General features: G+C 30.9%; 1 protein-coding gene across 2 annotated transcripts; it reads left to right on the forward strand.

The window, feature by feature from the left end:
- The first annotated feature begins 15,881 nt into the window (after positions 1–15,881).
- LOC114168217 (myb family transcription factor EFM-like) lies at positions 15,882–18,851 on the forward strand. 2 transcript variants are annotated; one of them, XM_028052961.1, is made up of 6 exons: positions 15,882–16,333; positions 16,669–16,910; positions 17,003–17,333; positions 17,688–17,764; positions 17,991–18,171; positions 18,288–18,851. In XM_028052961.1, the coding sequence occupies exons 1-6, from the start codon at positions 16,117–16,119 to the stop codon at positions 18,329–18,331; spliced, it is 1,092 nt and encodes a 363-aa protein (XP_027908762.1). In that variant the 5' UTR covers positions 15,882–16,116; the 3' UTR covers positions 18,332–18,851. The 2 variants fall into 2 exon arrangements, with proteins under 2 accessions (XP_027908762.1, XP_027908770.1); XM_028052969.1 differs by having other exon boundaries at positions 15,890–16,333; positions 17,691–17,764.
- Positions 18,852–25,148: the final 6,297 nt, after the last annotated feature.

Genomic DNA, 25,148 nt, shown 5'->3' on the forward strand with positions numbered 1-25,148 from the left:
AGGATTACAGACTCGGGCACCCGTTTAATAAGGTTCTTCATAACATTTGTAAAGACCATATAGATATACCTTTCAATAATAACAATGATACTTGTGAATATTGTTGTCTTGGTAAACAACGAAAATTAAAGTTTCCTCATAGTATATCTCGTGCTCAAAACATCTTTGATCTTCTTCATATGGACATTTAGGGGCCTATCAATAAACCATCCATACACGATCAGAGGTACTTTCTTACCATAGTTGATGATCACAGTAGGCACACTTGGTTGTATCTCATGAAAAAAAAAGGTGAAGCTAAAATCCTTATCTTTAATTTCCTTGTCTTGGTTAACAATCAATTTAATAAATCTTTTAAGATTATAAGAACAGATAATGCCCAAGAGTTTAATCAAAAGGCTTTTTATGAATCTAAAGGAATCAAACCACGTGTGTGGATACTCCTGAACAAAATGCTATGGTTAAACGTAAACATCAACACATTTTAAATGTTGCTCGTTGCCTCATTTTTCAATCAAATATCCCCTAGACCTTTTGGTCATATGTTGTTAGTCATGCCATATATTTGATAAATAGGTTACCCTCTCCTGTTATAAGTAACAAAAATCCTTATGAGTTTTTACATGGCACTAAACCCAATATCTCATATTTAAGAATATTTGGTTGTGTATGCTACGTTCATGTCAATGAGAATAAGTGCACTAAACTTGATCCCAGATCTCGAAAATGTGTTTTTCTTGGGTATAAAAATGGCACCAAAGGCTACATTGTTTTTGACATTAAAAGAAGGGAAATAGCTATATCTCAGAATATAATTTTTAATGAAACTAAGTTTGTCAATTTTAATGTCTCCACTGCCAAAGACATCGATGAACAAGTACAAGAGGAAGGATACAATGTCTTCTTTGACGTACCCTCTTCTGACCAAAGCGAAACCAATGAAGACAATCATGAAGTCATTGAAGATAACTTTGATGAAGTACATGAAGACAACCATCAATCTAGTGAAGGTAGCGTTAATGAGAGTCAAGAACCCAGGAGGTCAAGTAGACAACGTAAAACTCCTGCCTTCCTTAATGACTATCATCATCAAATTTACAAGGCTTCATGCAACAAAAACAACAAGGTCAAGTATCCAATGAATTTTTTCATTTCATATCAGAATCTATCTTTAAAACACTTACGTTTTACTCTTTCCATTTCTTCAAACTCAAAACCAAAAAACTATGAAGAGGTTGTTTTGTTCCCTGAATGGAATGAAGTCATGCAAGCAGAAATCAAAGCTCGTGAAACCAACAACACATGGATTATTATTGATCTTCCACCAGACAAAAAATCCATAGGATGTAAATGGGTTTTCAAGATCAAATATAAGGCCAACGGAGATATAGAAAGACATAAAGCAAGACTCATGGCAAAGGGATTTACTCAACGTGAAGTCATTGACTATCTAGAAAAGTATTCTCCTGTGGCAAAGCTCACTTGTGTCAGACTTCTCCTAGCTCTAACTGCTACAAAAGGATGGCATATTGAACAGATTGATGTTAACAACGCCTTCCTACATAGCGAACTGGAGGAGGAGGTATACATGATGCTTCCACAAGGCTTAACTTCCACCAAGCCCAACCAGGTTTGTCAGCTAACTAAATCCTTATGTGGATTGAAATAGGCAAGTAGGCAATGGTTTGCCAAATTAAGCACCCATTTACAAAGCATAGGTTTCACACAAACCAACTATGACCACTCTTTCTTTATTAAAAAAAAGTGAAAATTCCTTTTTGGCTTTACTCTTTTATGTTGACGATATCCTCCTTATTGGTAATGACTTGAATGACATAAACTCTGTGAAGGAATCTTTAGACAAAACCTTCAAAATAAAGGCTCTCGGGCAAGCTAAATTCTTCCTTGGCCTTGAGATAGCTAGGTCCCAGAAAGGCATTCATGTTTGCCAGAGAAAATATACTATTGATTTGCTAGCAAATACAGGAATGACAACTTCCAAATCGAGTCCTACACCCATGGTCAAGAATGTGAAAACTATGCTCGTGGACAATCCTAACATCTACAACATAGAAGCTTACAGATGCATGATAGGAAAACTCCTCTATCTCACTAACACTGGGCCGAATATCACCTACGTGTCACCTTTTTGAGCTAGTTTCTTCATAAACACACCAAGCGCCATCACCAAGCGGTTCACAAAGTCTTGTGTTACCTTAAGACTGCTCCTTCATCGGGCACATTCTTCCCTTCTGACAACAACATTCATCTCAAGGCATTTAGCAATTCAGACTAGGCCTCTTGCCTAGAGACTCGAAGATCTACCATCGGTTTCTGCATCTTCCTTGGAGCATCATTGATATCTTGGAAGACTAAAAAACAAAGCACAGTTTCGCGCTCTTCATCTGAAGTAGAATATAGAGCCCTTGCTGCCACAACTTGCGAATTACAATGGCTAACATACTTGCTTCATGACCTACATATAGATGATTTTCTTCCTTCCATTCTTTGCTGTGACAACCAAACAGCCAGACACATTACTCAAAATCCAAGGTTTCATGAACGGACCAAGCATGTTGATCTAGATTTCCATGTCGTAAGAGAAAAATTGAAAGCAAACCTTTTCCATCTTCTGTCCATCAAAACCATTGAGCAACTAGCAAATATGTTCACAAAACCTTTTGGATTTAGTAGCTTTAAAACATGAATTTACAAGCTTGGAATGTTAAAGATTCACATTCCAGCTTGAGGGAGGCTATTGAGTCTAAAAGGGTTTCTAGTAGTTTAATATGATTAGTTAGCTTAGATAGCTTTTTTGTTTTACTTATGTGATGTATTTATACATCATTTGTCCTTTCTTTAGAATATAACACAATTATGTTTTCATGCAAAAGTTCTATTATTCTCTTTTTTCTCTATCTTCCTTTTGTCATTTCCAAAGCTTGATCAAGCTGTCTCATGTTCCTGCAACATGATAAACCATGAAATATAATAAGTTTGAATAGCTTTTATGTCTTCAATATATTAGTATAATATTTTTTTTATTGTTGGAGTGTTTGACTAATTTTGTTAATTAACTTTTATACGGAAATAGTTCATATATTGTTGAGTAATTGTTCTTTAAGAGTGATTTGTTATTTAAGTGTGTAACATCTCATTTCAATTGCATAATATTATTAAAATAAAACCTTTTATTATGAATATTCAGAAAAAGATAATTTAATGTATATGGTATATTTGCATAGTCATATCATATATGACTACAATAGTATCACGCACGTACATATTCAAGCTACTATACTATGCTTTTATTGCCAAATTATACCTAATACGATTTAATATCGCTTGACTACAGAAAACCGATGGCGCCTTAACCATAAGAGGTACCACTACACTTGCATCTTCATCTACTCACACCAATAAGGTAATCATTGTAAAAGAAAACAAATAACACAAAGAATGAACACAAAAAGAAGGGTGAACTAGCTGAATAAATGATACAAATGTATTTTAAAACATTCCATATACATATAAGTTTTTATTTCAAAATATACTACACAATCACTCAACATTTCATATTATTAACCAAACTCTTCTAAACTCAACATTACCCGGATACGTGCACTTCTGTCAAAGACTAGTGAAGCCATGCACATGTGGTGATATAACCTGCTATAATGAGTTATCATGCACATGTGGTGATATAACCTGTTATACTGATAAGCTTGATAAATACTTGGTATTTAAGCTTATTACCCTCTCTTATTTGTCTTTATTTCATGTGTATTGTGTTTATTTCTTAGGTAGTATTTTATGTTTTGTTTAGTTAGGAGTATTTTTCTTTTCTTAGATTATTGTATAGGTAATTGTATAGGAAAATGGAAGACTACAAAGATGTCTGTCAGGACCATCTCACCCAGCCAGAGCCCCCCACTCGCCCAGCGAGAAGTCTATCTCGCCCAGCGAGACATAGCAGTTGTGTGGCAGTTAAGTGATCTCTCACCCAGCGAGAGATAAGGCTCGCCCAACGAGCAGGTAGTTCTGGTTGGTTAAGTTTCGAGAATCAAAGGAAAGGAGTTAGTTCTTTTGTTGTGGAAAATGCAGAAAAACTCGAAAGCTTCGGTCAAGGGCACCTTGTGGACGAAATTACAGCGAATTATTCCATCTACTCGTGCGAATTCATCAAATCCGTATGTTCTAGATGATTAGGAGTAGCTAATATCTATTTTCATTAGGATTGGATGTAATGAATTCATACACTATGTAACTTTTCCTATGCAATATAATCTCCTTCGTATTCAATTGTTCTATCTTGATTATTAATGTGTATGATAGGAATATCATGTTATTTGTTGTTACTAAATCATTGGAAAATGAATTTGGAACTAGACATGGATAGAACATCCCAAGAGTTATGATCTAGGAATAGACATGATCTCTTGGTCATTCTAGAAATGTGATCTTAATGCAAATTGTATGCTAAAATGGCTAAGGAATTAGAGTTTTAACATATGATTTAGAACTTGCTTCTAAGGGATTAGAGTAAGTATGTTTTTAACATGAATGTGAGTACAGAGAGATGTATATATTGTGTAGCGTTACATTAAGTTGATTCATGAAATCCAATCCTAATGATGCCTTTTACCGAATCACATCTTTATTTTTATAATTTTGCATGCTTCATTGTACTTTGAATAAAAAATGTTGTTCACAATTGCTAAAATCAGTAAATAATCACAAGTAGATTAACAAACACAAATCCCTTGGGAAAATGACACTTGAACTACCATTTTACTACTTGAAAACGAATTGGTACACTTGCCAATAAGTTAACATATACTGAGCTACCATGCACAAGGTAAATCCCTTTAAAAAATGTAAGACCCGTGGAAATAAAATAATTAAATAAATAAATAAATACGGGTATTGGGAGTCTTAAGATAAAATAAGTTCATATTCATAGTGCCCTTAAGATAACAAAGTATATGTTTTATTCCAGACTATTGTCTTCTTGTGGTTGAAGAACTATATCTTGCTAACAAATTTACAAGAAATGCTATATCAGGACGAGTATAACTAACAAGATACATTAATGCTCCTATAACACTAAGATATGGTACTTTTGGACCAAGAAGTTTTTCATCCTTTTCTTGATATCTTTGTCAACATCTAACGATCTTACAACCATTGAAGTGCATAATGAATGTGACTTGTCCATATAGAACCTTTTAAGTACCTTCATTATATAAGTTTCTTGATGTACAAAAAGACCTTTATTTAAATACATAATTCATAATTCCAAACAAAACTTTGTCCTTCCAAAATCCTTCATCTCAAATTCTTTCTTTAAGTAATCAATTGTCTTTATGAGCTCATTAGGAGTCCCAACGATGTTTATGTCATCTACATAAATAAAAATTATGACAAATTCATTTTATAATATTTTCATACAAATAGAAGGACAAATAGGATCATTTATATACCCTTCTTTTAGCAAATATTCACTAAGACGATTATACAACATAAGTCCTAATTGCTTTAATCAAATAAAGGGAATTATTTTAATGTTATTGAATAATCCTCTTTAGAATTTGCCTTGTTGGGTTAATTAAATCCTTTAGGGATTTTCATATAAATATCATTCTTAAGGGAATCGTACAACTAATGAATATGTCTCTTCACATATAAATATCAGATTTTTGTAAAAAACCTTGAGCAATTAACCATGCTTTGTATCTAACAATTTCACCATTCTTATTTTGTTTTTGCGCAAAAATTTATCTGTACCCAACAAGTTTTACACCCTCAAGTGTGCAAACTATATGTCCAAAAACCTTTTATTTAGCAGGTAAACATAATTATGCTTCTATTGCATCTTTTCATTTTGGCCAATCATTTCACCATCGACAATCTTCAATGATCATTGGTTCTTGATCCTTGTTGTCACTCATAACATTCATCGCTATATTATATGCAAAAGTCTTGTCAATGTTGACTTCATTTTTTGTTCCATATTATCTTATTCATGACATAATTTATTTAGATCTCATCATTTTCAACAATTTCATGTACATGAGGTTCTTCTGGAGCTGAATCATTAATTATGTCAAATTAAATGTTTTGGGATTTCCATCTTTTCAATTAGGTCATCTTGAATTTTAGCTCATTTTCTCATCCGAGAGTTTTTATCTTTGGAACTAATAGGCCTACCACACTTCAAGTATGTCTTTGCATCCAACATGCCTACCACGCTTCAAACGTGTTATAAATTAATATCAATTCCATTTAGAGCATTAGCAGTTGGTATATATGATTTAGTTACCCTTTTTTGTAAGTAAAAACACCTTGTAATTGATTGACTAATTTTGTAAATGAATTATCCTTTGAACTTCCAATTCACATTCTTTTATATAAGGATCAAAATGAGATAGTGATAATTAATATATTTTTTTCAATTATTTTCTCTCTCCTTAATGTTGGAAAAATGTATTCATCAAAATGACAATCAACAAAAAATTGTAAATAAGTCTCATGTTGATAATTCAAGATATTTTATTATTCATGGAAAATCACATCCAACATATATTCTCAATCGTTTTTTAGGATCCATCATAATCCCTTTTGGTAGGGAAATCTGAACATATACACCACACCCAAAAATTCTTAAATGTTTTCAAGCATAGAAGTTATATTGCGAAAATTAACTTTGTCATAAGCTTTGAAAAAACCTAGTGTGGGTAGAGTGTGTAAATTTCCCTAAATTCATCTGTTGTGTGATTCAAGAGAGGTATCTTCATCCTTTGTGATTATAGAGAGGTAAGAGAGGTGTCTTCATCATTTGTGGGACTTAAAGGAGATGTTCATCCCTTATGGATTTATGAGAGGTGTCTTTCATCTCTTGTGACTTCAAGAGAGGTGCTTTCTATCCTAAATTGTTCTTACTATGGTTGTAAAATTTAGTTTATTTTAGTGTTTTGTTAATCCCTCCTTAAAGAGTGATCAACAACTTGACATAGGATTTTTTAATCTAAACCAATATAAATAACTTGTATAATTTTATTTTTCCATATTCTCTTTATTTAATTGTCCGACATAAATATTTCGTTGTGCAACGATCCTAATACCATTTTCACGATCATCTAAGCTAATATGCTAGTCACATGATCACCTAACTCTTCTCTACAAAAGGGGAAGTTTACCACCGATTTTCAACACACACTATTCAAACTTCTTCGTTGCTCTCACTTTGCAAAAATTTCAGCTATCTTCAAATCTTCTACTTCCTCAATAAATAATTTAACTTTTTTAAAATATACATTTACTTTGTTTAACTACATTATTATTAACTCCAATATTTTAAATAAAAAATTTACTAAATTATAAATTAACCAATACTTTATTTTTTTTACCCAACCACTATAAAATATACATTTGTCAACTTTAATTCAAATCAATTCTCTTAAATCAATTCAAATTAATAATATTTTTATTAAACAACAATTTTTCACTGAATTATTTATTTATTTATTATTAAACTATACTTTTAATAATCTATAGGTTCAATTTATTTTTCTAATTTTAACTACAATGCTCTAATTATCAATTCCCTACTTTTTAAACTCTAAACAACAAAATAATAATAAAATTGAATTATTTAACCATATACTTATATACTTTTTAGTTCTATTATCTCAAAATTACAACAATTTATAAAATATTAGTAAATTACATTACACTTTTACATTTTCTATTTGTTAAATAATTATTTTTTTCATTCTCCTCTTGTTTATTAATTAAAAAAAAAAACATACATTTCAACAATTTAATTTTACAAAATCCAACCATATATATCAATATTGTTTTATCTTATATACATATAATTTTTCTTTTAAATTCTACTTTTTCTTTTTATAAAAAAATTATATTTAAGAAAAAAACAAAAATTTGCCTGTCGAGAAACAAGTTCTAACTGTGCTATTGGTGTAATTATCATGCATAATATGGTATTTGTGTAATAAAAAAGATAAACAGCGCTGCGGCAGAAAAAACAAAAAAAAAAAATCCAAGGGAGAATGGGCAACGGATTTCCATGAACATCAAGGGAATTTGCAATGCAAAAATAATGGAGGTGAAAAAATAACAAAATAAATCTAACAAAACAAATATATACTTTACTTCCTAATAAATGCAAATAACATTTGTATTTCATTACTAACCAAAGCTGAATTTATTAATTGGGGAAGGTGATTTAAATGCATTACTAAAATTGATTAAATACACACATCTATAATTCCAATGAGAAAATTAAAATAAAAGCAAAGACAACAATATATTAATAACTATATATGTAACCTTTAATGTAACAATTAAAGAATTGTAGAGAAAAGAGGACCAAAATATACTATACTAGAATTAGTCTTGAAATCTCAGCAAACCTAAACATTTCACCTTTGATGGCTTCTTTGCTATATGAGGCAGTTGATTCGTGACTTATTAAGGTGGCTTAGACTTTGAATATTATAATAACATAATTTATCATTATTTGACTCCTTCCTCGTTTTCTATACTTTTTAATAGCAACAAAAAAAATAGCTCTAGATTTGGCACTTATTTTATAGTCGTTTGTAAATCTTGAAAGAAATGGCAACTTTAATTTATTCATAAAATTATTTAGAATTTATCAAAGTGACATTCATTATAAATATATAGGAGACTCTTAACAATGGAGGAACTATAGTTAAATCATATAAGATTCCGATCAGAAAAATTATGACACAGACATTATGAAAATTTGATCAACTCGAAGATAAAGTAATCTCATAGACTATTTTACCAACTCTAGATTTGATAAGGGAACAAAATTAGGTGTAAATAATTTGAACTTTAAGGTTCTATAATCACATTTAATGTAGAAACTCCAAGAAAACAGGATATCCTTTTTGAAATCATAAGCCTTTTATCCTCTTATCATTATAACATTATAATTCTTGCCTAATCTACTATGATCTTATTCTCTCTTTGGGTCAACTTAACCTATTTCATGCTTTATTTTCTCTTGCCTTCTTCATTGGGTTCACATAAACACAAAGGTGTCTTTCATTTCCTCTCATACAAAATTTCATAATTTGTCATCCCAAAACTAGAATTATAGTTATTTTTATAAGTAGGCTCTAATAAAGGTGTGAAGTCATCTTAACTATTGCTTTGCTCTAATGGACAAGTTCTCAACAAATCTTTTAATGATTTGATGATTTTCTTAGTTTTCCCATTTATGTGGGGGTGATAGTCCAAACTTGACCTAAGTTTTTTTTTTCCAAATGTTATGTAGACTTCTCCAAATTCAGGGGGTAAACCAAGAGCATGGTTGGGAAAGTTCACTAAATTTATGAATGTTGTTGGCTATAGAGCAACTCTGATCATACCTTATTTTTTAAGAAAAGAAAAGGTAAAATTACAACTTTAATTATTTATGTAGATGATATGATAGATGAGCATGATGAGATTTCTATTTTTGCAAAAATATCTTACATCTGAATTTGAGATGAAACAACTTGGAAACTTCAAATATTTTTTGGATATTGAAGTTGCTAGATCAAAACATGGTATTTTCATATGCCAAAGAAAGTATATTCTTGATTTACTATCTGAAATTGGGTTGCTTGAGTGTAAACCAGTTGACACTCAAATTGAGCAAAATCATATGCTTTCTTAATGCTCAAATTCGGCTAGCATAGATAGACGAAAATATCAAAGACTAATGGGAAAACTAAAGATAGAAGGGTATATAGATGATAACTGGGCATGTTCAAAAAATGATAGAAGCTCTACCTTTATATACTTTACATTTGTTGGAGGAACATTGTAACTTGGAGAAGTAAAACACAATCAGTACTAGCAAGATCAAGTGCTAAAGTAGAGTTTAGAGGCATGAAATGATCTATCAAATTTGGGTTTTAAATCAAAGGAACCTATGAATTTGTAATGTGACAATACATCGACTATAACAATTGCATATAATCATGAACATGATAGAACAAAACATGTTCAAATTGATAGACATTTCATAAAAGAGAATATTGAAAAAGTGAAAAAAAGACATTTAATGAATCTTTATTCAAGTTAGAAATGTGATATCCATGTACCAACTTGAGTGGAAGTGTTATGATAAACAAATATTGTATTTGATTAACTAGACATTTAAATATTATAATTATTTAAAATCAAGAATTTATGCATATATAATTATGTTATGAGATTATGAATTATAAGGATTATTGTATATATTATATTATAATGCTCCATAAATAAAAATATATCAAAATTATTCTCTTAAACTTTCTATATTATTATCTATATGTAATAATAGATAACAAAAGTAGATATATTTATACCTGTATATACATGTAATTCCCATTTTGTGTTCACATTTGTTTTCCAAATTTATCTATAAAAATAATTTTCTTAAAATTAAAAAATTTATTTTCTTAATTTTACCATTTTTGTAAATTTAAGTGTTTTTTTTTTTTAATTTGACATTTTTTTTGAACTGAACTAATTCTTTTTAGTTATGAAACTACCTATAAAATAAATAAAAAATATTTATAATAAAGTTACAAGAATTATTTATATTTAATTTTATAATTATAATAATAATAAAAATGTATTAGTTTTTGTTATCTTTTTACATATACTTTTACTAATTTTGATTAATGTAAATTTAAAAAGTGCATAACATATTATAGCATATTATGATGAAGAGCCTTGAGTATTTTTATTAATCATTTAATCAAATTTAAGAGTGAAATACTTCATTTGAGCCACAGCTAACCCGAGGCAAATTTTTTATAAAACAAAAAATTACATTAATATTAATATTTCACTAAATTACACAATATCATCTATTAAATGCTTAAAGGTGTTAATTACATAAGATGGAACAAAATGTGTAAAAGATTGTCAGGCTGAATATTTTTTAACTAAGGAATATAAAAACGGAAATAAAAAAAAAAGAAAAGAAAATAGTTGCATAATTTTACAAAACGCCAAGGATAATTAATATAACTTAAGTAAAAAATATAATTTGTTTTTGTAACATCCAAAATTTTTACAATACAATACTTTTAATATACAGTATACGACAGTCACATTCTTTATAAATATTTTATTGTATAATATATAAAATTATTATTATTATTAGAAATAATAGTGGTCATAAGAAATAAAAAAATAAATTATAAATGATAAAAATGATAGTAATAATAATAAATAATAAGTATTAGTGTAATAATGATAGCAAATATTTAAATAGAAAATAGAATAATGTAAATACGTTAACAGAATAATATAAATATTTAAAATATAATATAACGTATCTATTATAATACATTATGAATACATAAATATAAAATTATAAATAAAAAAGTTAAAACTAATTAACTAATAACAATATAATAATGATTTATAAAATATGCATGTATTATAAATATACATATATAAGTTTTATATATATATATATATATATATATATATATATATATATATATAAAATTACATTGTCGTTAAATAAAATAAGATGAATATACTTGTATGAAGGAGGTAAGACTTTAAATACCATTTAAATACCATAAAATAAGACGCTAATCTATTGTATAAGTAAATATTAAAATAAAACACTAAGAAAATACGTAAAATTGAAGTTAAATTATTATATATATATATATATATATATATATATATATAGATAATGTTGCAAGTTTTATGTCTTCTCTTAATGGTTGAGGTAAGGGAAGTATTTCATCATTTTATCTTTTTATTATTTATCATATATTTATAATTTTTATTTATTTATATATTTAAATTATTTTTATATTTATTTTAAAGTGAGGTGCTTTTAAATCTATATTTCTTTTTAGTTATGCTCATTTATTATTTAATTTATATTTATTGTAATGGTCCTCTTATTTTATTTATATTTAAATTTAGTTATCCACGAATCTTATTTATTTATTTTTATTTATCTCTATTTACACACTGCTTCTACTATAACGTCCTATTTAATAAAGAAATTTATTAAAATGAAACATCATACAAAATGATGAAAAGACATTGTCATGGAGTAGAAATATCACTCCCTACGGTTGTCCATAATACTTAGAAGAAAACTAAGACACACCACGATGTCATTAACAAAACGAGATAAAAGTTTAACAGTATTCCAAATACACGCTTAAGAAGCAAGATAGTACATAGGCCACAGTGCCTTAAAAGAAAACTTGGAGCAAGGGGATCCAACCCAAGATAAGCTACGTAGCGGAGTTTCCATCACCTTGAGGACCACGAGGAGTTCCCACATCTGCTCACATCAATAAATTGGTGATCATCACAAAAGGAGAAAGCCACACACAAGACACACAAACAAACAGAAAGGGTAAGCTAGAGTGAAAAGAGTTTTATCATACAATTTAGCATACAGTTTACAAGTCAAAGATACATAAATCAACCAAACATGTGATAGCAGACAATACAAGACTCTAAGACTCCATTATCTGGATACATATAATCAGTCAGATTCACTAGATGTTTGCACTTATGGTGGCCTCTACTGCTCTACAGAGCCATTGCCAATGGGTTTCACCCTACCACGCACAAGGTTAGCCTTCAAACATCTAAGGCCATTATCCTGCCAAAGACTAGGGCCTCTTGCTACTCTCACCACTTGAGTCAGTATACTCTACATGAGACTAACTGAGTCTTTAGAGTTTTAGCATGCAATCCTTACTTGAATCCTTACTAATTATATAATGAGGCACCACTACGAACCTTCGTGGAATTACGTCTTAAACCATAAGGCATCACCATGAGATCTCACCAAGAGATTCATGGAATTACGTCCTAAACCATGAGGCACCACCATGAATCTCACCAAGAGATTCATGGAATTACGTCCTAAATTATACCATAATCATGTCTCACCAACCAAGCATAGATTTATCATGCATACCAATCTCATGCCAATATACAACCAACATCCAATCAGATTTCATACGCATAGTCATACCAAACTCTTCAATTCCAGCCCATAAATCATTTAACACATGCATATTCACCCAATTCATGCTTTAACAGAGTAACTCAATCATACATATGACCATCAACCAAAAATAGAGGAAAGAACAGTCATAGAGCAAATACCTGTACCAGTCTCGCTCAGGCGAAATGGGTCTTTCGCTCAAGCTACACACCCTCGCTTAGGTGAGACTACCAACAGAGAGCTCTGCAAGATTTCGCGAGTTCTCGCTAGGGCGAGCACTCCTCGCCTGAGCGAGACAACCCGTCGCCCAAAGGTGAGGTTCCTCACTTGAGCTACAACTACAGCGAAACGCACCAGGCTCCCACTAGTTCTTGCTTAGGCGAGCCTCTCTCGACTGATCGAGATAGTACCTCGCTCAAAACGAAAGCTCTCTGCCTGAGCGAGAGTTCGAGCAAGAACCAGGGTGAGGTTCTGCTATTCTCGCCTAGGCAAAACAAGCTCGTTTGGACGAAAATATCAGATCTCGCCACTGTTCAAGCACGCATCAACATACTTTTCATACCAAACCACATTTTCCAAGCATTTCATACAACCAAAGCAGCACTCAACTCATATGGATACGAAATAAAGCTGAAACAAACAAGACATAGTAAAAAGCACGTAAACCCTAGCTTCCCTTACCTTAACAGAAGCTACTGCGAAGGGGGTGTAGGCATAAATAGAAGGCACACAGCTCCAAGAACAGTTTTGTGAGCTGGAAACAGTAACACCAAAGCAAAGATAGGTTACTACGGTAAGCCCTGGTTGGAACCACGAAAATCGAGTTGGAAAAGAAAGAATATGAGTTGGAAAATAACTTACATGGAGCAGAAAAAGGTTAAGCTAGCTTGACAAAGGATGGGGTCAAACCCTAACAAAGCTCGTTGCTGTAGCGTTAGAAGGGAGGAGGGAAGTTATTTTTTGAAAGTGGGCAAAAATGAGAGGGTTAGGGCTGGTTTAGGGGTTTTAGGCACTCTATGGGCCAGCCTTAGGTCCAACAGACCAAGGTAGGCCCTTAAACTTTAGGGCATAATTTAAGTGGGCCTTACACCTACTATTTATTTTATATTTATATCCAGTTTTTTTCACTCAAATAATTTTGTTTTTATTTAAATCTACGTAATTTCTAATTTCTATCTTGAATAGCGGATATTACTAAAGATGAGATGTTCTTTGGTTATTTTTGTTGGCCATTTTGAGACTCATTTATCCTGACTAGCCACTATAAAATATAATACATTTATTATAGTTGGAGTTGTAAACCTTGGGAATTTAAATGAGTTGTTAGCCCATTTATCCTCATTAACCACTGTAAAATATAATACATTTATTATAGTTGGAGGTGTAAGCCTTGAGAATTTAAATGAGTTGTTATCTCATTTATCCTAACTAGCCACTACAAACTATAATACATTTGAGTTTACATAAATTTTGTAAAATAATTACAAAAGGTTAATTATGAATGATTTACTGCATAGAATCCGTATGTGACATTATTTGAGTATGATTTGGGTTAATACTATGTGAAGAACTTTTATTTGCTTTATTTGTTCCAGTAAAATTATAAGTTCACTAGCTTACCTTGAGTGTTTTATGGATGTGGTTTTCACCTATGATGATCATATATCTATATCGATATACGTGAGTAGATTGTCATGCAGGTAGTATTGAGTTGGTGAATATGAATGGACGCATGTATATATATGTATATGTTTAGTATCAGTGGTGCCTCATTGATGTTAAATGTTTTATTTTTGAAAAAATCAACTTATAATGTTGAAGGATTGTGACTATGAATACTTAATATATAACTTTACACTTATGTACCAATGATTATTATTTATATAATTATTTAAATTGGTATGATTATAAATAGTAAACATTCGCTTAAGTTTGCATTTATTTAAGTTCGCATCTCACTTAAATCTGTATTTGGAAGAGAAAATTTTCAGATCAATAATTTGTGACTTTATTTTCAAAATATTTTGTTGCATTTTGTTATATATATATATATATATATATATATATATATATATATATATATATATATGAATAAAAAAAGAAGTTTGTCTTATAACATATCTCTTATATCTATCATGGTATCTTTCTTATATTTTTCACAATCTCTACAAATTCTCAGAACTCATAATATTTGATAGTGTGATTATATGACTTATCATTTTATAGTGTAATATCACTCTTAAAGTTTCATAAATTCATATCCCAATTAAGTTCACATTAAACATTTAAGATTAACTTAAGGCAATGTTTATTATACTACGGGATTAGTTACTGTTATTCTTTTAATTATGTATTTTATATGACTGAATATTCGTTGATTTTTTCAACAATTAATATTTTAAAAATATTTTAGTTCGTTATTTTCAGTATATTTTTCCGCGCTATTTTTTTTTTGTTAACGATATTTAAACTCGAACTGTTACTTAAAAAAAAAGTCAAATTGAATCCAATTTTTATAGGAACAATACTTTCGAAATTAAAATTTGAAAAATTAGGAATTATTCACTAATAATAATTAATAAAACTAGATTTAAGGAAATAAACTTTATATATATAATTCTTATTTCACTATTGTAAATACTACTGTTACTAATTTTAACTTTCCAAATCACTAAGATACTCCATCGTGACATCATAATCTTATACAATAAAACATTTATTATTTATTATATAACCAAATTTTCTTTTCTTTTCTTTTTTTCCGATGTATTATTATTTGATTTGAAATTGCTCTTTCACACTTACCTGATTAGCAAATCACAATCAAAGTCTCTTCCATATTCCAATTCCAAAGTCCAAACCCTCCAATTCTGCAACTATAAATTCCCTTTCTTTAATTCTTCTTCTCTTCACTATTTCACTTCTCTTCTTCTTTCATTCCTTTCCCACTTTTTTGACTCCAAAAAACAAAAGACAAAATCAGAAGAATAATCTCGTAGCCACTGCAACTCACCAAACAAAAGAGAAAGAACAAAAAGACACCCTTTTTTTATCATAAGAAGTTGCACTGTGACACCATCATCATCATGAGTCCCGTTCCTCGAGAAGAACCAAGCTTAGATTTCAGACCCTCTTTTGTTCCTAAAATCGTCAATGAGTTTCTCTGCCATCTTTCCTCCACCCCAAATCCCTGCAACAGGATGTCCCTCCTCCAGGAATTTCTCACCAGATTGGAACTTGAATTGGTCAAGATTCAAGCCTTCAAACGCGAACTTCCTCTCTGCATGTTCCTCTTAAACGATGGTTCGTTTTTTATTCAATTATAAACCACTTTTTGGACGTCAAACCAATGTTGGTTTGGATTAGTTCGTAAAGATAACACTTATATATCACATGAACGTGATTTTCAGTTCTGTTTTCGATGGCGGGCTCTGTTAGTGAGAAATTTGAAGTGTTTTTTTTTAATGAACTCTTGTACCTGTGACGATGATGATGAGTATTCGGGACATGACTAACTCGCTGAAACTTTTCTTTTACGCTGATAAAGATTATGTTTTGATGGATTTTGACAGATGGGTTGTGTTTATTTTCTCTTCAATACATTAATATCAGCACTGTTCTTGCTTTTATGGTAACAGCAATTTCAGCTTTGAACGAAGAGTTAGCGAAAATCAGAACTTTCAAGTCTGAGCCTGTTTTGGAGGAGTTCATTCCTCTGAAGACTCTGAAGAGAGAGTACGAGGAGAAAGAGGATAGTGAGAAGGAAGAGAAATACAGGGACAAGAATGATTGGGTGAGTTCTTTCCAGCTTTGGAACACAGAAGATGAAGCTCATTGTAATAGGAACAATGCATATAGATCGGAGCAGAAACAAAAGAAGGTAGTGTTACAGAGAGATTGTTATGTTTGGGGTGGGTGCTGTAAAGTTAATGATTTTAATTTTGTTTGTTTTGTGTTATTTGGCCATGGCAGAGTAAGGAAGAAGAAAGACAATCCATGGAAAAGGACTATTTCCAACATGGTAGAAATAGAAATGTAGAGAGGGGATTTGCCATGCCTTTGTCCACTTATCTTTCAACAGAGGAAGAAGGTGTTGTGGATGGACTGTCTCTTAGGACACCTGCAACTGCAGTGAAAAACACAAGGGAGGGACGTGGTTCCAGAATCAGCTCTTGCAGGGTGGTTTCCTCCGCCACTTCGCCCCTGCTTCTGCCGCAAAGTGGCAGGAAACAAAGGAGGTGCTGGTCGCCGGAGTTGCATCACCGCTTTGTTAAGGCATTAGAAGAGCTTGGAGGCTCTCAAGGTAGGAGATTAAAACTAACATAACATCAATCTTATTCAGGCACCTAACTAGTACAATACAACTATTTTTGCTTCTTAGAATAGGAGTTAGCATTTTGATTCATGGAAACTGTGGGTGGGTTATTAAATGGATGAATTAGGTATTTGATGCTTGAATTGTGTGGATATGAAAATAAATATTTTATTTTTTCAGTTTGGATCAGCCAAGAGACATAGGAAACTGTACATATTGCATTGCATATATATGTTATATGGTCACAGTGAAAGTTTTTTTTACAAACAGAGTTGGATTTGGATCATAATCATGTGACATCTTAGTTCATAATTGTCTAATCTTTTTGTTATTTCATTGAAGCAGCTACTCCAAAGCAAATTAGGGAACTCATGAGGGTTGATGGCCTGACCAACGATGAAGTAAAGAGTCATTTACAAGTGCGTTCATGTTGTTCCATTTTGTTCTTTTGTTTTTTTATCATCAAATGTTAGTCGTTAATATTTTGTTGACGGAGAACTGAACCTAGAATCTCTCACGCCCTCCCTTCCAAAGCCTCCAACCAATCTTATAGTTCCTGAATGTTAATGGAGGAGTTGAACCAACAACAACCTTGACCTTTCTTTCAACTTATAACTCGTAACACATTGTTGTTTGTTATTGCAGAAATATAGACTTCATACAAGGAGAGCTCCAGCTGCTACAGCTGCAAATTCTAGCAACTCTGGTGCAGATCTTGGAGGCTTGTGGATGCACAAAGAAGCATTGAAGGGTACAAGTTCTTGTTCTCCTCAAGGGCCTCTCCAATTCGCTACACAATCTGGGGAAGCGACATCCACAACAGAAGGTGACAACATGATAGATGATGATGTAAAATCGGACTTATAACTCTGGAATGTCACATTCAAAACAAAAACATGGAAAAGGTGATGTGTACATGTTTTCTCACCGTGAATTTTGCAGATAAAATTAGAGGAGTTTCACATCTGCTCAAGAACAACACATGATTTCATAAAAGATGATGGATCTTGGGAGAGAGGCTTTTGAAATTTTGAAGGACCAGTTTTCCTTCCATCCCATGAGTTTTGATATGATACTCTGAGGAAAGAATAAGCTTTTGCACATAAAGAAGCAGGAAAAGTTCCATTTTCCAATATCACAATGATCATTCATTTCTTCTTTTTCCACGAAATCATTATAGAGCTGAAGGAGAAAACTCCGACATGTCTCTGAAGGGATTTCTGCAGTTATAGGTGGATTTTGAGTTTCATGATTTCATGGTTAACTTAATTAGCTTAGATTATCCATGTCTGAAAACGTGTACTGATTGTAGCAGAGTCAAAATAAGCTTATGCTGTAACTCCCAGTTTTGTTCTCTATCTTGTGTATTGTAATAATAGTGGTAGGATTGTTCAGCTTTTAACTTGGAATACCTTGATTGATGTTCTATCAGTGTTGGAGGCAAGGTAGGTTATGAAATTTCTCATCAGGGTTAGTTGTAAATTTGCCATAATAGCTAAGGAGTGAGAGATAAAAAAGAAAAAAAAACTTAGATACAATTTTGTATACAAAGTCCACAAGACTGCCAGAAAACTTGTTAAAATATGATTTTGATAATAGGAAAAGAAATATTGTTAAAGTCTACACACTGATATTTAGTATTTGGTTCAACTTATTTTAAAGAAACAGTTGCTATCTTTTTGCAGTTTTGTGAAAGATAAGGAATAATTGGTGATGGTATATGATCATCTCTCGTTCAGAATCTAAGTGTAAGTTTAAAAATGAATAAGAAAGTTAGACAATATATATAATAAAAGATCATAAATTCATGGTTTAAAATTTTAAATGTTATGAGTTTTTGCATAAGGAAGATGGTCTCTTCATTATCAAATTATATTATCTTTGTCTCTAAGATACTCTTTCATCATTAAGTATTAGGATTGCTGTCTATGTTTAATTTAATGGCATATCCATACTCCAAATTCAGGTTATAATTAAAATTCTTGTGCAGGTTAGCGGAAGAGGAATTTATTTGGAAGGGGAAAAATCTATTTATTTCTATTTCGAGTACAATTTTCATCTAACAAATTATTACAAGAAATAGAAGTCACATGAGAGAATAATGTTCTCATTCTCTCTGATTTCTTTTTTTTTTTTTTTATCTTCAATTTGCATCATCACAGTGGACCTCATACATTGGCATCCAATGAATTTAATTGGCATAATTCAATGCCATATTAAAAGTTAAAAGTTTTAGTAAAGGAAGAAATTTATTGATGTTTGTGTTATACTAAAACTAAATGAAGCAAATATCTAGCATACACATATTAAGATGTTACAAAATATATATTAAGGATTACTCTTTGTATTATCTTAATTAAGTGTTAAAATAAACTTTTAACATTTATTATTTTATTCATTAAAAGTGGGTCAAATTTAGGGTTATAGTATACCACCAAAATAGAAAAAAGATACAACGATAGTTGTAAGAAACAGCCACCAAGTCATCCCTTAGAATATCAACTCAAAATTATGAAGCAAATTTTCAACCAAACTCCACTGACCAGACACCAACTAATTCCAATCTTTGAATCTACTCACTGAAATTTTTAATATTGATAACAATTTTAATTTTTTTGTTTGTATGAGTTCTTCATTCTTTTTCATAATTAGAACATATGATAGTACGTGTGTTTTGCGTACACACTTTAATAATTATTAAAACTTACTTTTTAATATCAAATTTCACAATAATATTTAAAGCATTAGATCATCATTGTACTATGATAGTTTAGTTGTATGTAAGTTATTAGAAACATTTTTCTTTTTTAATGGTAACTTATTTAAATTAAACGATCATTTAAATCAATTAGGACTTCAAGTTGTTATTATAATTCTCAAGATAAAATGTTGTTTTTTATTCACAAGTTGTTAATAACATGATTTTTTTAGTAAAGAATAACTCATGCATATTTATTTCCCATCTAAATAGCATTATTGGATTCTCTTGATCTAAGTTTATCCATTTACCTAAACCTAGTCATGATGGTGTAACAAAACCATCATTTTCTGATTTCTTAAGAAAGAGATGCACTTGGTTTCAACTTTCAATGTTTATCTTGTTGAAGGTGTGTGACAAAACAGTCTCTTTCAAACAAAATAATAGAGAAGAATCTTGCAGAGCCAAGGAGCCCACTAGCTCATAACTCCAAACTTATATACTTATAATATTCTATAATGATCAATTCTAAGGTTAATTACAATACTTTAAGATGATTTTTTAGAAAATATTATATATTTATATTTTTGTAAAAAAATCATTTTAAAAATCTATCATTATTATTAACAGAAACCATACTATATATAGGGAATTTTTTTTATTCTTTTCAAAACATTGTAGAAATTAAGTTTCTCAAAGATGTCAATCAATTTTTGGCATGTAATTCTTGCTAACATAATTTGAGAAGACTAAGAAAAACCTATCAAATGCTCAATCATAACACAATTGGTATAGTTATGCGGAGAATAGAATTATTATTAAATTAACATTCAAATAACCAAATCACATGACCAATAAATAAAACAAAAATGTGTGTAGGTCTAGATAAATAAGGTAGGTCCCACCCTAGAAGAGGTCATTTCTTGAAGATTCTCATACCACCCATTTCATACTTATCTATCGTAGCAGGTTTCTTATTTTCATTATATTATCATGAGTAATTTACACAAAAAAAATTGACTACAAACTCTTCAATCATTATTGTTTTTCATAAAATTTGATCTTAAAATTTGATGGAGATATCAATTCAATTATAGATAAGAGAGATTTATAATGTACGATAGATTTCCAGTATACATGTGAATGCAGATCTAGTTTTATATAGGGAAGTTAAATTTAAAGTTTATTTTAATTAATATTAAAGTCATTTAAACTATTTAATGAAATCTATTGTTTGTTGATTTATCATGTCATTTATTATCATGTTGTTCTTAAACATCTATTTATATCTAATTTTATAATCTAAATATACATATCTCAACATAAAATCCCATATTAACAAAACAAATTTATAATATATTACAAATAAGGTTTTATAAACCAATTTTATAAAGTTAAATTAAACATATTATTCATAAAAGAAAATCTTATTTTAAAAGAGCAATTCAATTTTAAGTATGGTAAAATATGTTAATATTTTATATGTTATAATATAGGATATAAGTGAATATAAATTTCATTTTATAAAATTAAGTTAGATTTAAAATTTATTTTAGTTAATAATAAAGTCATCTAAATTTATTCTAATAAAGTTTGTTGTTTGTTGGATATATTATGTTATATACTATTAGACTGTTCTTATAAATATATTAATTTATAATTTAGATGTATATATATTTTAATATGAAATCTCATATTAACAAAATAAATTTACAATATATTTCAGACTTGATTTTCCAAACTAATGTTATAAAGTCAAATTAAAATAAAGTTTATCATAAAAGAACAATTCAATTTTAAGTATGGTAAAATATGTTATGGTATGAATAGAAAAGAAAACATAAGATATTGTACACGCAACACTATGAGTATGAACAAGGAAATGCCACCAAAAAGTGTACACGTTGAGATGCGTTTGGCAAAACAAAAGCCAACTACCACCCACCAATCACCAGTACATTTCAAATATATATTAATTTCTATACCTAACTTGTAGATACCTTATCTTAGCTTGTCCCAAAATCTATGTGAAATTTGATTTGTGTTTACGTGCTCTCAGAATCTTTGCGATGGAACATTCACTAACAGTTGAATTTACTTTAGTTGTTAATTATATTATTGTTCAACTTTTTCCCTAAGGACAAAAAGAACCTTGTCTTTTGCAATGGTACCATAATTGCTTTGAAAACGTGTGTTAGCGATTTTCTTTTTTATTTGTTATAAATTTTTAAAATAATCAATGGGGATTGAAAATAATTACAAATATTATTTTAATTAGAAGTTATTTGAATTTATGGTTGAATAAACGTAATTGAGAGAAAAAACCCCACTGAATTAACCCGCCAAATTTCCTAACAAAAATTAGTCATTAGAAAATTGGTGGATATTTGTTATAAAGGAAACTATTACTATTCTTTTTTCCGTTAATATGATTTTTTTGGTTAAATCTCTAAAGGGAAACCACTAAATTATTTTGCTCCAAGACTATAATATAAAATAAAATATAAATTATTATATATACTTAAACTAAGCCATAGACTAATCTGTAAAAGATCTCTCATTTACCTAAACTAATTTCAACTAGTGCATAATTTAATTGAAATACATAAAAATATTCTTTCTGATAAATATTTAAAAAAAAATTAAGTACATACCCTAATAATTGTTTTTGAAACAGGTTGTAAAGCACATTTATTCCTCTGCAAGCTGGAAAGTTTGGCTTATTAGATGCAGTCAGCTAGGATAACTTTTATATATATATATATATATATATATATATATATATATATATATATATATATATATATATATATATATATATATATATTACATAAAGTTTTAGAAAAAAATGATTTTTGTACTCAATAATTTAGATTGTCTAAAGAATTAATATTTAAAAGTTATAACTGTTGTCCATAATAAACTTATGTTACTTTTGAATCAATAACTCATTAATTATCTAATTAATATATAACACTTTCCTTTAACTCAAATTAGTAATAAACTTTATTTCTATCGTATCTCTATTTTTTTTAAAATATCTGTTATTTCTCACTACAAAAATTATGAATTTTAGTGGAGGTTTATTAAGAGAGGTTAGGATAACCTCAACTAATTTATATGAATATCAGAGGTTCCTGAAACCCTTGGTATGTATCGGAGGTTTTCTAAATGAATCGTCGGAAATCACATTTTTCTTTCATTTTTATGGGATCCTCTTTTCTTAGTTTTCAGTACATTGTATTATTTTGCATGACCTAACAAAGGGTTTCTTCTCTTCATCTCCTTCATCTCTCGATTTCAGCAAACGTGGTCCTCTCGTAGCTTTCAATTTCTCTGCTTTTGTCTTCTCCGATCGGCTTCAATCACAATTTCGAATTGGTAATGACTTTCAACTTTTCTTTCACTTTCATCTTAATTTCTCACCTCCTCTTTCATCAAATTCGTACTGCGTTGTGCGATTGCAAGTTCAGCGGTTGTGGTTTGTACGTTGCCTTCAGGTTCAGTAGTTTGTGTTACTTTAGAGTTGTGTGTTGTGTAACATCTTTAAGGAATATTACCAATTTTTAATAAATAAATAGGAAATGAAAATAAAATCTCATTTAATATGATATCATTTCCCAATATGGGAAATAAGAACTTTAATATAACATAATTCTTATGTTTGCAATTACAGTATTACAAAATCCATCAAAATTCCACATAATAAATTTTACATCAAAGTCTAAATATAAAAATCCTTTCAAAAACCTAGGTAGCCCCTACACTCCGCCTCTAAGCATCTCCTGGCCCACCTGTCAAATCATCTGCTCCCGGATAACAAGTTATTCGATCATAGCCACACACACACAGAAAGGGTGAGCTATGCACAATATATAAAAATATACATGAAATAAATATGCCACCCATCCCAAAAATAACATGACTAAATATTTCATTGTTTTCAAATTACCCATCCATGATCTCATAGTCCTTCATGAGTCATATACATGAACTAGGTCTTGGGACTTCACTGTGCTCCCACGAAACTAACCCATTCGTGGTCCAACCCTATGAGCCTATCCTGCTCATAGTCCTGCCCTACAGACTCCTCGTCTGTAGTAAATCATCCTAGCCTTCTTAACTTGGACACAAACACGCATGCAATCACCATACTATGGACTCCTCGCCCAATAACAGCCGACGGAAACATAACAATTCATTGCCCATCGTGCGCCCGACGCATGTAATCACCATACTAGGGACTCCTCGCCAGTTAGCAGCCGATGGAAACTACATAGTTCCATGCCCATCATGCGTCCAACCATCAAGCACATCCCAGACCCCTATTGGACTTAGTCCTTCAAGCCCAACACCACAAACACATGCAAATAATTTCCTTAGCCTAAGAAACACCAAGCAAACAGACCAAACAGTGCACAAGAACGTGGCTCCGCGCCACTCTCGCTTAAGCCATGCCTATTCGCCCAAGCTAGAGCCCCGGTCTCGCTTAGGCTAGCCTTCCTCGCCTGAGCGAGCGTGTAACAGTGGTTGTACCTCTTTATCTCGCTTAGGCGAGCTCTTCTCGCTTGAGCGAGACCTCAAGTCGCTTAACACACACAAAGATCCTCGCTTGGACGAGGATTCAACAAAGAAACACACCAAGTCTCATCGCGACCTCGCTTAGGCGAGCCATTCTCGCCTAAGTGAGCATACCTGTCGCTGAAAACCCCATTACCTCTCACCTGGGCTAGATGTCGCGCTCAAAACATCTAGGTTTCCTCGCGACCTCGCTTAGGCGAGCCAATCTTGCCTAAGTGAGACTGTATTTTGCCCAAACCCAACCTTGGTCGCTTGAGCGAATTGCTCGAGTATAAACACTGAATGGACTACTGCAACTCTCGCCTAGGCGAGAAGGAGTCGCTTGGACGAAACTTGCAGAGTTTCGCCACTACTTGATGTGATCCCAATAAGCCTAAGCTCAAATGCATCAACAAGCGCAAGCCCACCTCGAGGCCCAATCACTAGAAGCATGATGAATAAGATCCACATGGGCCTCTCAAAAGATGATCAAGTCAATCATGGGCTTTTCACTTTATTTACATGGGCCAAAGAAATCTACAAAA

Source organism: Vigna unguiculata, chromosome 2 (assembly GCF_004118075.2).
Source record: "Vigna unguiculata cultivar IT97K-499-35 chromosome 2, ASM411807v1, whole genome shotgun sequence".
Taxonomy (NCBI): domain Eukaryota; kingdom Viridiplantae; phylum Streptophyta; class Magnoliopsida; order Fabales; family Fabaceae; genus Vigna; species Vigna unguiculata.

Coding starts and splice junctions, on each gene's coding strand:
- LOC114168217 (XM_028052961.1), top strand. CDS start 16,117: ATGAGTCCCGTTCCTCGAGAAGAACCAAGCTTAGATTTCAGACCCTCT. Junction 17,334..17,687: donor AGAGCTTGGAGGCTCTCAAG/GTAGGAGATTAA, acceptor ATTTCATTGAAG/CAGCTACTCCAAAGCAAATT. Junction 18,172..18,287: donor AGCGACATCCACAACAGAAG/GTGACAACATGA, acceptor TGAATTTTGCAG/ATAAAATTAGAGGAGTTTCA.